The 13,483-nt window shown below is 36.0% G+C and overlaps 1 protein-coding gene across 1 annotated transcript in view; it reads right to left on the reverse strand.

Moving 5' to 3' along the window:
* Positions 1–2,975: 2,975 nt before the first annotated feature.
* Positions 2,976–13,483, reverse strand: part of KCNH5 (potassium voltage-gated channel subfamily H member 5) — a 391,931-nt gene continuing 381,423 nt past the window's right edge. The window contains exon 11 of the mRNA XM_052646974.1: positions 2,976–3,923. Coding sequence (XP_052502934.1) covers positions 2,976–3,923 — 948 coding nt within the window. The remainder of the gene's footprint in view (positions 3,924–13,483) is intronic.

Below are 13,483 nucleotides of genomic sequence, written 5' to 3' on the forward strand. Positions count from 1 at the left end.
GATATGCAGCTCACATTTTGTTTTTGTTTGACTTCTGCTATCATGTTGCAACCACCTGTCCCGGGTACAGCATCTGATCTTATACATATCATAGAAGAATATTGAAGATGTGTAAGTTGCTTTGGAAAATGTTCCAATTTTAAATACATATCTATTTACTCCTATTATTACATTGTTCAGAAAGATATAATAAAAAAATTTATTTTGGATGCACCAAGAGCATCTATACAGCGTAAGAATAAAACATGCAGTCCTCTGGTCCCCTAAAAGAGAACCTACTGTCTATGTGCTGGTTGAGGCAACACAGAACATGATTGTATCATTATTGGACATATTAAAGTAAGCGATCACCCTTTACCCAAGTCTGAGTAAGTCTGACTGGAAAGAGTTGTGGAATCTGGGAACCTATAAGATTACTCTATATACAATGTTTGCTGAACACATGCATTTCTGCTGAAAACAGCAGAGTGTATTCAGCGCCACATCACATCATGCACACAGGAACAGGGGTGGCTGGAGAGAATACTGTGATAACTGCACCGTAAATAAGCAACTTATACTCTTCCCTCCTTTGTACTAAAGTAGTTTTAAGCCATATATTTCTTTTCCCAATACATGAACATCAATATTGTAGGTCAATTAGATGAAGTCAATGTTAGAACACAGTAAATATTAGCAATGCCAATAAGCAAAGGCAACTACAAACCACTCTGATGTTTCAGTTACTCATCTTTTTACACCAACCGTTATTTCTGAAGCACGTGGCTAAAGTTAAACTAACCATTTCTGTACTCAGATTATTTTTTACCACTCACTTTTGAAAGCTTAGGCAAGTTTGTCTCAGACATGGTTAAATAGAAAATACCCTGAAATTCAATAAATATCAGAGGTCAAGGAAAAGTACCATCCTCATCATGAAAGCAGTGGAGTCCCACTTTCAACGTTGACTTCTTACACCATGATTATTTCATTGTCCTGTGCCTATGGTAGGTAGTTATTGTAGCATAGCATGAAGACGTGCTACCCTGAAAACTTCCATTATGAGTAATGGAAGTTATGGGCACAAAAATAGGAAAATGGAACCCATGGCACATAACATCTGTCCTGAAATTCCTGGATTAAAGAGGCACATCTTGTGGGCATGTGAAGAAGCTCTAGTAGAAATTCTAAAATATCAACTGTTTACAAATCATTTTGCTTTATACTTCTCCAGGCGGATGGTTGTAACTTGTCTTTTAGTTCTGTTGTTTTTGTTTGGGGATCCTGGGAGATAGTTTAAAAAGCTCATAAAAATGGGTACAATACATCAAAATATCTCTTTTGATTTTGCTATCATCTCGTGTATGTTAATATATATGTACAGATGGTCCAATAATATACAAATCACTGTTATATATTTTCAACTCAATGCAAACATTAACTGCCCTGCCTCCACTATTAAACATCATTCATGCACCAATTTAAAAGTATGCCTCTCTGATCAACTTTACAAAATAAACTTTAGTCAAAAGAAATAAACTTTCCTAAGTTCTTACAAATGAATGTGCATTTTATTCTCAATACATAGCATTTGAGAGTGTAGCTATACATGATCTTTTGTAACTTTTTTTTTAGTTGATAATAGGCACTTTCTAAGAAGAGGATTTGTGGCCCCAAAGACATTTGGTCTTTAGTACCCTCCTTTCATAAGCAGATCTGCCTGAGCCTTAGTAGTCTATTGTATCAACTCAGCAGAAGTCCAGCAGTAGAACTGTGTGCAAAAAAAGCTTTAGAAAATTGTAACTAGAATAATATTATAGAAAAGCAGTTGTCTGAGTTGAACAACTTAACATCTACTTTTTAGTGTTTTGGTTTTTTCTTCCTAACCACATTTCACGTAGTACCTCTACAAGCACTAAGAATCGGGTGTGAACAATTCTGTACTTGTGTTTCATTCTTTCTAAGTCACAAATATGCTACAAAACTTCTCTTTTTTATATTCTTTTTTGTTTTATGTCATTCTAGTTAAATTTTTTATATGTTAAATATTGTTTGCTTGATTTTCTTTTGCTAAGAACCTTTCAAGTTCATCTTTGAGCAAGTTTAAAAAAAAAACAAATTTAGAACATTCATCACCTTTGGAAAATCAGCATCTCTAACATAAATTGTTAAAAAGACCCTTTTACCCTGTGGTGCAGTATTTCTATAATAATATACACTATATTAATAGTTCAGTATTTATGGGGTTGAAAAACATGAGCTTATAAGATGGTGGCTGTTATCCAAGATGAAGGGAGTAGGGATATCCTTACATAAGAGTTAATGACTACTATCTAAGTGAATGTTAAACAAGGAAAGGTACAGTTGAGCAAAAATGCAATTCATGCACAAACCCCAGAGTAATAAGTTCCATATCCCACGTCGATGTCTGACTGAGGCAACAAAACAGTTATTTCAATGGAGCAAATACTGCTTGTTGTGGAAAATAACCTAACATTATATTACAGAAAAATATCCTATGGAATGAAATCATAAAATGGCACTAATAGTTTAAAAGGTTGAATGATTCCTTGGCATTAATTTATACTTTTAACTTAACAGAAGATGAGGAAATGACAGATCAGTATACTCAGCCTGAGATCAAATTTGTCATGGCAACATTGGCAGGTTGGACCCTGATTCTTCAACTATTACACTGCCTTGGTTAACAAAAATCATACTTTAAAAATTACAGAATAGAGATTATAAATAAATGTCAATTGTGCATGCAGTCAACTGCATAATATACAAGCAATATCTATGTTTTTAATAATTATCTTCTTTGGCAGGCCAGAATCCAGCTGGACATGCAATATTTACACATCAAAATCCATATTGTATTCATCATATTGAAAGCAAGTGAAAATATATATATGTATATACTGTATATATACACATATGTATATAGATGTATATACTGTTTTTAATATATTAACAAATATATACGTATATATATATTAAAAGTGGATTTCATCTTTGTCAGATTCAGGTGACTCAGGCCTTGAAACACTAAAAATATCCTGACAGGGTATTTGAGGAGGTACTTGGAGAGGCATTTGGGATTTTGGAGAAGAGATTGGGGGTGCACTTTTCTCTGAGAGTATTTTTAAGATTTCTGCCACCTGCTTCTCCAGGGCAGTCATTCTGCAGCTTAGCAGCTGAATGTCCTCTTTGAGTTCATGTTTGACTTCCTGCAGTGTGGTCTGTAAGGCCTGCTCCGGGATGGGATAGAAGGGGTGTTTGGCATCAGCCTGGATGGGGCTGTGCTCTAATGGACTTCGTGCCTCCCCAGCCTTATCCAAACGAAGGTCACTTTTTGTAATCCCACTGTCACAGGAATCCGTTTTCCTTAATGGGTTTTTGGTCACACGGTTCTCTGAGTCACTGCCCTTGGGGTCCTCGGACAATAGCCCCATCGACTCAGCTTTAGTGACGTTATTCCAGTCTTCCTTCTTCTCCTCATGGGCTCCCATATTATTCTTGAGTCGCAGCCACCCTTTCCCATTTCCATTCTTCATTCTTATGGGGCTGTTGACTTTGAGGCATTTGGGGTCAGCGCCACCACTGGGCTTGAGTTCCATGGCATCGCGGTTGTTTTGCTTGAGGGACTCGCTGGTTTTCACGTAGGCCAGAGACGTCTGAATGGGCGTGATCTGTGACACGGTGACCACGCTGGTGCCGGTGATGGGCGCTCCATTCTGTAAGGAGCGGCTTTCTACCTGCAGCTGGTTCCGCTCGGGGTCGCTCTGCGTTGACCCCTGATTCCGCAGCTCCTTCTGCTGCTTGAATTTCTGGAAGAGCTTTCTTACCGGATGATCCACCGGGATGCTGAGGGTGACCTCATTCTTTTGCCTGAGGCGCTCCTCCTCTTCTTTCTTCACATCACTGATTTTGCGGAAAATGATCTGTGGAGGGGCAGAAAGATTAAAAACTTGACTATAAAAACAGATGACTTTATACTTGTGTGACAAGATACCAGGTGTATTCTGTTTTCCAAAGGAAACTCTTGCAGACAGGGCAAGCCAGACCACTTCTGAAGGGAAAAATAGTCCAGTGCCAGTTAACAGGTACAATACACTTGAAATCAGACATAGAAACACTGACTAAGCTTGCTCAGCTCATTTTGTCCCACTTCCTTGCATATCAGAGGGGGAATGTAGTAAAGAAACAACTAAATAGAGCTATTTACTTTCTTGTTCACATTCTCATTTCACAGAAAATATACAAATACATAAATGTAAACATCTACTAACCTGTTAGTACATATGTATATGCATATATGTATACATGCATGTGCAAGAAAACATATTTGTCTCTTTGCAATATATCACTATTTTCTGTAAGTTTTTCTTTTTTCTTTTAGATCATATTATTATTCAAACCCATTCTAAATGTCACCCTCTGTTTAGAGGTCAAATAATAAGAGTTCTAAGCTATAAAAATACTGAAAAGTTAGGCAGTCTACCGACAGCAGTGTAAGTTGGGTAGAAGGAGGGATTAAATTTATATATGTGGCTCTGAGGCCAGAACAAGGATTTATATATAGAAGCTTTGGGAAGGTAAATACCAGGTCAGTATACAAACTTCATTTCAAACTACTATGCGTTAACGGATTACACTGCCTCAAAAACTCATGAAACTCACACCACTGAAATATTTGAACAGAAATAAGAATGTTGTCCATGTAATACTTTCACTGAGTAGGAGGCTGGACTCTTCAAATTCCAATATTTAAAAAATTCAAATGCAAAGTTAAATACATAGTACATGCAGGATTAGATGAGCACTCACAAATAAGTAAGCATGCTGTTGCTAAGTCGCTTCAGTCGTGTCCGACTCTGTGCGACCCCAGAGACGGCAGCCCACCAGGCTCCCCCATCCCTGGGATTCTCCAGGAAAGAACACTGGAGTGGGTTGCCATTTCCTTCTCCAGTGCATGAAAGTGAAAAGTGAAAGTGAAGTCGCTCAGTTGTGTCTGACTCTCAGCAACCCCATGGGCTGCAGCCTACCAGGCTCCTCCACCCATGGGATTTTCCAGGCAAGAGTACTGGAGTGGGTTGCTATTGCCTTCTCTGATAAGTAAGCATAGATTTTATTAAAAATGGATTTTGAAAATAATACTGTGAAGAAGTTACAATTCCATCAAGAAAAATATAAAAGACTGACTATGTAAGAAATTATTACCATTTATATTATCAGAGTCAGAGGTGAATTTGGAAAGTGCGAGATTTTTTTACTCAGTCTTCTAAAGAACAAAATAACTACAGATGAGGGTTATAAGGAATATTCACAAGGGAGTTATATTAATGTGCTTTCAGAATCAGATAATTCTATGATGCTAGCAAAATTACTTGCCTCCATCACCCTCTCTTATTAAGCTGTTGGTTGGATTAGAAATACATGTGAAGTATATAGTCTCTCTCATGTAATAGACTCTCAAAATATGTAGATTATCTTCCTTGAACTCTCATAAAACACTTTCTGTTTGAAACCATTTTCATCACCTCTGTCTCTGTATAGTCATTGATCTCATGCTAGAACCAATACTAGTAATGATCACTGTAAACAGAGAAGTCAGGGAGAAGCAATTCTCCCTATAAAAGCACATTTTCTAAATTGATATTGATGCACTAAATATAGCTTATCAAGGAGTAATAATTTATATTTTAAAATAAATATTCTCTAAATTCAGTAACTGACTATAAAGACCAGCATATTTTCCCTTCTCTACTAGTACATGAAATGGATCTTTTTTGAAAAATGTAATTCGAATCTCTTTAGCCTGACATCAAAGCTCCAGCAGTTTAATAAGAAGTCTTTCAAAGGGTTGACATGTTTCTCATGCTTCCTAGGTAAATAAGGCTTGTGCTAAACTTCAAGATATTAACACTTTTTGAGACCAGACAAATCCAAACATGGAAATGAAGATCCTCTGTTCCTGGAGCATTCCCTTTCACTGTAAAGGCAGTTACTTTGATTCTATGAACTGACATAAAGGGACTAATGGAAATGGTGGGTGACATCCTTCTTCCCACTGGACTCCAGCCTTGTTTGTTTTTAAATGTAGTTAGTTAGCCTTGAAAAGACACAGCCTTGGTGAGGGGTGGTAACTGAGGTTACCCTTCACATTTTGGGGGTGGGGAAATGCATCTATGTCAAATGAACAGTGGAGGAAGGCAAGTGCCTGGTGCACAGGGATGTCAGATAAAATACAAGACATCCATGCAATATTTAGGACACACTAAAAAATCATACATTATTTATCTGAATGGGATAAATTTATACTGCCATGTGAGGTTCACAGATGAAAGATTTGGAGTTAGTGGAGACTGAGAATCTGTGGGCATCTTAGGCTATACCTTCATGCTTTAAATTTTCAATAGAATGGCTAATAATTGCTTCTAATTATTGTGTGCTTACCAAATTTGGGATGCTTTGTGATTTAAGGATGTAATATGCCCAAGTAAAACATCAGTAAAAAAAAAAAAAAAAAAAAGCCTTCTTTCTCCAGTTTCCCTTACCAGCCAGGCCCTCTCCATCAACCAAAAAACAACAAAGGGCTTTGACACTGCGACCATTAAGTGGAGAACAAAGACTTCTAATGCCATACTCCTGAGTACAAGGGGAGTTCTGCGACAGGGCCAGGGACATCAAGGGACAAATGAAATAGAACTGGGTTGGCGTAGTTTGTCACCAAAAAGATGTAAAAGCAAATGAGAAAAAGAAAGAATGAGGTTTTATATATGAAAAACAGAATCTGAAGAATTCATACTTGGATTTAATCAACTATTTAGCATAAACAGACTTGTAAGTCAGAGCTCACTTAAAAAAAAAAAAAAACAACTTTTAAATTGAATGGAGTTTCCTGAATGAGACTAAATTTATCTATTTTGACTGTAGAACAGAAATTATGACTTACTCAAAAATACTTGTAAAAATACTTATAAAAAAAGAGGTTACTTCTACATGCGTATTATCTCATTTAACTGTCATTACTCCTCTGTGAGATAGGTCCTATTATTCTCATGTTACAGAAAAGAAGACTGAAGCACAAAAAGTTTGAATGGTTTGCAGTAGGTCACACAGCTAGTAAATGGCCAGGATACAAATCCATGGGGTCAGATTCCAAACAGTTAACCATTACAGTCTAATGCAGTTCTTCAGGATAACTTTGACACCACCTCCTGGACCTGTGAAAACCCAGACAGGTGAATGGATGAAGTAGGGAGTGATACAGCAGTTTAACATCCAAAAGGTAACCCTTGACAGAGCATTTGTCATGATGAACCATCCCTCAAAGTGGAGAAATTTAATAAACAGTTGAAGCTCTGTGCTTGTTGAATAAGCAGAGTTGACAAACACTTGCTGAGTAGAATCAAGTTCAAATTTTTGACCCACAGATCAATCTTTAAAGAACTTGAGTAAGAATCCTTGAACTGTAAGAATAGAATAATACCCATTAGAATGTATTTTCTAGCTGATGACAAAGCAAAACTGTCCTAATGTGAGGTACGAGAATATAGGCCCTGAAATTTAAAAAAAAATTACAGAGGTGTCACAACCAGTTGGCCTATGTCTTCCGTGCAAAGCCTGATAGACTTTGCTATCACTTATAAAAAATGTGCAGGATCCTCTATGATCCACCTCCCAGAATTCTGGAAATAAAAGCAAAAATAAACAAATGGGATCTAATTAAAATTAAAAGCTTCTGCACAACAAAGGAAAATATAAGCAAGGTGAAAAGACAGCCTTCGGAATGGGAGAAAATAATAGCAAATGAAGGAACTGACAAACAACTAATCTCAAAAATATACAAGCAACTTATGCAGCTCAATCCCAGAAAAATAAACGACCCAATCAAAAAATGGGCCAAAGAACTAAATAGACATTTCTCCAAAGAAGACATACGGATGGCTAACAAACACATGAAAAGATGCTCAACATCACTCATTATTAGAGAAATGCAAATCAAAACCACAATGAGGTACCACTTCACACCAGTCAGAATAGCTGCGATCCAAAAATCTACAAGCAATAAATGCTGGAGAGGGTGTGGAGAAAAGGGAACCCTCCTACACTGTTGGTGGGAATGCAAACTAGTACAGCCACTATGGAGAACAGTGTGGAGATTCCTTAAAAAATTGCAGATAGAACTGCCTTATGACCCAGCAATCCCACTGCTGGGCATACACACCGAGGAAACCAGAATTGAAAGAGACACATGTACCCCAATGTTCATCGCAGCACTGTTTATAATAGCCAGGACATGGAAACAACCTAGATGTCCATCAGCAGATGAATGGATAAGAAAGCTGTGGTACATATACACAATGGAGTATTACTCAGCCGTTAAAAAGAATTCATTTGAATCAGTTCTGATGAGATGGATGAAACTGGAGCTGATTATACAGAGTGAAGTAAGCCAGAAAGAAAAACACCAATACAGTATACTAACACATATATATGGAATTTAGAAAGATGGCAATGACGACCCTGTATGCAAGACAGGAAAAAAGACACAGCTGTGTATAACGGACTTTTGGACTCAGAGGGAGAGGGAGAGGGTGGGATGATTTGGGAGAATGGTATTCTATCATGTATACTATCATGTAGGAATTGAATCGCCAGTCTATGTCTGACGCAGGATACGGCATGCTTGGGGCTGGTGCATGGGGATGACCCACAGAGATGTTATGGGGAGGGAGGTGGGAGGGGGGTTCATGTTTGGGAACACATGTAAGAATTAAAGATTTTAAAATTAAAAAAATAATAATAATAATTAAAATAATAATAATAAAAAAATAAAATTTTATCTTTAAAAAAAAAACAAAAACAAATAAGAAAATAAAATCACCATATTTCAAAAACACTAAATGTAGTAACATTAAATATAATAAATGCTCATAGTTTGAAGATAGTTTTATGACTCTAAACCCCAACTTTGTATAACAACATGTTTTTATTATGAAGAAGACATTTCGTCATAAAAAAAGGATGAAAATTATTCTACATTACCATTACAAGCATGAACATTCTCATATAAATTTATCTCATATAAATTATCCAATGTTTCCTTCTAGAGAAGTGCTTCTTACCTTTAATGTTTTAATCATGTAGAATAAAATGGTTTAAATTCATAAGGAAGAGAAAGATTGATAATTTTTAGTTAGCTAAATCTTCAAAAAATAGTGTGTTTTTATTTTAGATTAAAATAATCTGCAGGCTACTTTTTGGCATTGAAAGAATCTTCAAATAATAAGAGTTTTCATTATCCAATTGATTCTTACATAGGCAATGTGTCATACAGGAAGTAAAAAATTTCCTATTAATTCAATACATAAGCTATATACATTAATTCTGCTAAATGATAACATAAAATTATGATTATTTTTCATTAGAAAACAAAGATTAAAAATAAAATCCCCCAAAACATTATTTTAAAAAATAATTAAAGGATCTGAGTGAAGTTCAGAGGAGATCAACTTATATAAGAATTAAATCATGTAAAGAAACAATTTGGATTAAAATAAATCAGCTTTTAAAAATGCAATATTTACTTTTTTCTTTAGGAACCTTTAGCAAGAGGTTCCTACAACCTCTTGCACTGTGTCTATCTTTTGCTGAATGGCAAGTCAAATTGCTAATAAACACTAAAAAATTAAGGACAGAATTAGAAAAGAAAAATCACAAATCAGAATATGATTAGAGCCACACATTTAGTGGTAGAATGCACAATAGCCTGTACTGTTTCTATGAGTAAAGGGGTTTATTTCATTTAAGCTTTTCTTCTCCTTGCTTCATTATGTTCTGTGGAGCCCATGCTGGAAGGTTTAATTTATTTAAATGATAAAAGCTTCTTAAACTTGACAGGGAACATGGCCAACTGAGCTTTCCATTTCAAAAGTAGGACATTTGATAATAAAAGGGATATCAAAATTGAATAATTTGAATGTGTACTGAACTTTGAAATCCAATAAAAGCAAGGGGAAAAAAAGGGTTAGAATCATTTATTTAATGACATGCATTTAGTATTCTGTAATTTGGAGGATAGTGCTATACTCTCTGAAATGGCTCATCACTTCCCAGATCTGTGAATCTATAGAATTGACTAGGAATTTATAGCTATTTATACAATCAAACACTAGCTCCAGATTATCTGACTCTCTTTAAGGACTTAGTTGTTTTGGTGCTTTGGTTCCTTTTACTGTTTCTATAAACTTAGCCACTATTCTAACTCTAGTCTTTTCAACCATTCCAACCTGAACTAATACAACAAAGAAGTACTTAGCAATCACTATTGTGTATATATCAGATGCTACAAACTTTTTTTAACAAAGGCCGCAGTGACAGAGCTGTAGGAGGTGACCATGTGTGACTGAAGGATAACAATGATACACAATACTCTGATTTGAAATATGGCTCCCTTGCTTCATTCAACCATTCATAGGCTCTTCCAGGGCAAACAATGTGTTACAGATCTAGTTCAGCCTCTTAGGTCCTAAATGAGCTTTGAGGAATTAATTAATTAAGTGATTAATACAAAGAAAAAGGAAGGAAAGGAGGTGAGTAGAAAGGAAAAAGTAAGGAAATGAGAGAAAAAGAAAATTGTTTGATTTTGTTAATGTGTTGGGAAATACAAATAGGTGTGGTTCATAAGACGCAAATGCAGGACATTCTCAGAGAAGGCAACGGCACCCCACTCCAGTACTCTTGCCTGGAAACTCCCATGGATGGAGGACCCTGGTGGGCTGCAGTCCATGGGGTCGCTAAAGTTGGTCGGACACGCCTGAGCTACTTCACTTTCACTTTTCACTTTCATGCATTGGAGAAGGAAATGGCAACCCACTCCAGTGTTCTTGCCTGGAGAATCCCAGGGACGGGGAAGCCTGGTGGGCTGCCGTCTGTGGGGTCGCACAGAGTCGGACACAACTGAAGCAACTTAGCAGCAGCAGCAGCAGCAGGACATTCTAGAATTAACTGTTAAAATCACACATTTCTATTACTAAAGTTCTTTCATTAAAAAAATATAAAAGAAGGAAGCCAAAGTCTTCAAAACCAAGAATATAGCTAGTCCAAGGTAAAACTGGCCAAGTTTAGACTCAGTCTCAAATATTGCAATAATCCATGATTTGTCTTCCCTGTCTCAGTTTCTACCTTTATTTCCCTTTATTCCATTCTTTTCTATTATATATCAAATATGATAGTGTCCCACAGAAAAAATCACAGAGTAAAATCAAAACTCTTTAATGCAGTCAGCAAGCCTACAGTGGTTAGTTAACCTTCCTTTCCAACTTCTGTTTTCCTTCACTCTCACTTGACCTTCACACACCAGCTACTGAATCAATTTGAGATTTAGAGTCTAACACTGCACATAGTGTTCTCTCTCCTCCTCCTCACCTGCTGGGGAGCTCCTATTTATCCTTTAATCCTCAGCTCACTCGGCTCTTCTTTATGAGGCAGGACCAGCTAAACAATGTGCTTAGTGTGCTTTTTTTTTTTTTTTTTTTTAGTTGCTCAGTCATGTCCAACTCTGTGACTCCATTGAATGTAGCCCACCAGGCTCCTCTGTCCATGTGGATTCTCCAGGCAAGAATACTGGAGTGAGTTTCCATGGCCTCCTCCAGGGGATCAACCCAGGGATTGAGCCCAGGTCTCCTGCATTACAGGCATATTCTTTACCATCTGAGCCAACAGGAAAGCCTGGCTATACAATATGTAAGGCTAAATACAACACAAAAATTCAGGGCCTCTAATATCATACTTAATGGTAAAATACTGAAAGCTCTTTCAAGAGTTCAGGAAAGAGACAGGTACGTACCATCTTGTCAATCCTATTCATCACTGTGCTAAAGCGAATAGTCAGGGAAATTGTCAAGAAAATGAAATAAAAGACATCCAGAGTGAAGAAGAATTAAAACCATCTCTATTTGGAGATGACATGATTAGGTACACAGAAAATCCTAAGGAATCCACATACAATTATGCATGCACGCACACACACACAAACATACAGCCAAAAAATCTAGTAGAGCTAATAAGGGACTTCAGCAAAAATGTAGGATACAAAATCAATAAAATGTTAGTTGCATTTCTATACTAGTAATGAATGATCTAAAAATAAAACTAAGAAAATAATGTCAGAAGACAGCATCAAAGAAAATAGAATACTTAGGAAAAATTTTAACAAAAGAAACACAGGACTTAAACACAAAAACTATAAAACATTGTTCAAATAAACTAAAGATCCAAATCAACAGATATTCATGTTTATAAATTAAAGACTAAGTATTGTTAGCATGACCTTATCCCCCAAATTCATCTGTAGATTTTATTCCTAAATTAATTAGGAATTAAAATAAAAACTTTATTTTTCAGGAACTGACAAGCTGACCCTAAAATATAGGTGGAAATGCGAGGGACCCAGAATATCTAAAAATATAAAAATATAAGAATGTAGTTGGCGGATTCATACTTTCCAGTTTAAAATTTTATTCCAAAGCTTTAGTAATCAAGACAATGTGGTACTGGCATAAGGACAGACATATACATCAATGGAATAGACTAAGAGTCTAAAAATAAACCTATGCATTTATGGTCAATTGCTTTTTGACAAGAATGCCAAGAGGATTCAATTAGGAAAGATTAACCTTTTCAACAAATGGTGCTGGAGCAACTGCATGTTCACAAAAAAGAAAAATAGATAGATAGACAGACAGAGATGCCAGTCTCATACCATACAGAAAATTCAACTACAAAATGTATCAAAGACTAAAATGTATCAAAGACTTAAATGTAAGAGCTAAAACCATAAAATTCCTAGAAAGAACCCAAGGCATAAATTGTAGTGACCTTGAATTAGGCAAAGCTTTCTTAGACACCTAAATCTCAAGCCATCAAAAATATTAAATAATTTGGACTTCACTAAACTTTAAAACTTAATCATAAAAAAGAATGAAATAATACCATTTGCAACAATATGGATGGACCTAGAGATTATCATGCTAAGTAATTCAGAGAGAAAGACAAATGTAATAACACTTATATATGAAATCTGAAAAAGCTTTCACAAATGAACTTATATACAAAAGAGAAATAGGCCAATAGAAATAGAAAACGAACTTATGCTTACCAGAAGAGAATCAGTAAGGGGGAGGGATCAATTAATAATGAAAGTCACTTTGCTTTACACTTGAAACTAATACAACATTGTGAATCAACTGTACTTCAATAAAAATTGACAAAAATACTCAAAGAATTAGAAAAGATATTTACCCAAAGATGCTACACAAATTATCAACTGGCGCATGAAAAGGCTCTCAGCATCATTAGTCATTAGGGAAATGCAAGCCAAAACCACAATTTCACATCCTCTAGGATGGCTATAATAAAAAGATAACAAGTATTATTAATAGCAGAAAATACCAAGTGTTGGGAGGATGTAGAGTAACTGTAACCCTCGTACACT

The sequence above is a fragment of the Budorcas taxicolor genome, chromosome 10, assembly GCF_023091745.1.
Source record: "Budorcas taxicolor isolate Tak-1 chromosome 10, Takin1.1, whole genome shotgun sequence".
Taxonomy (NCBI): domain Eukaryota; kingdom Metazoa; phylum Chordata; class Mammalia; order Artiodactyla; family Bovidae; genus Budorcas; species Budorcas taxicolor.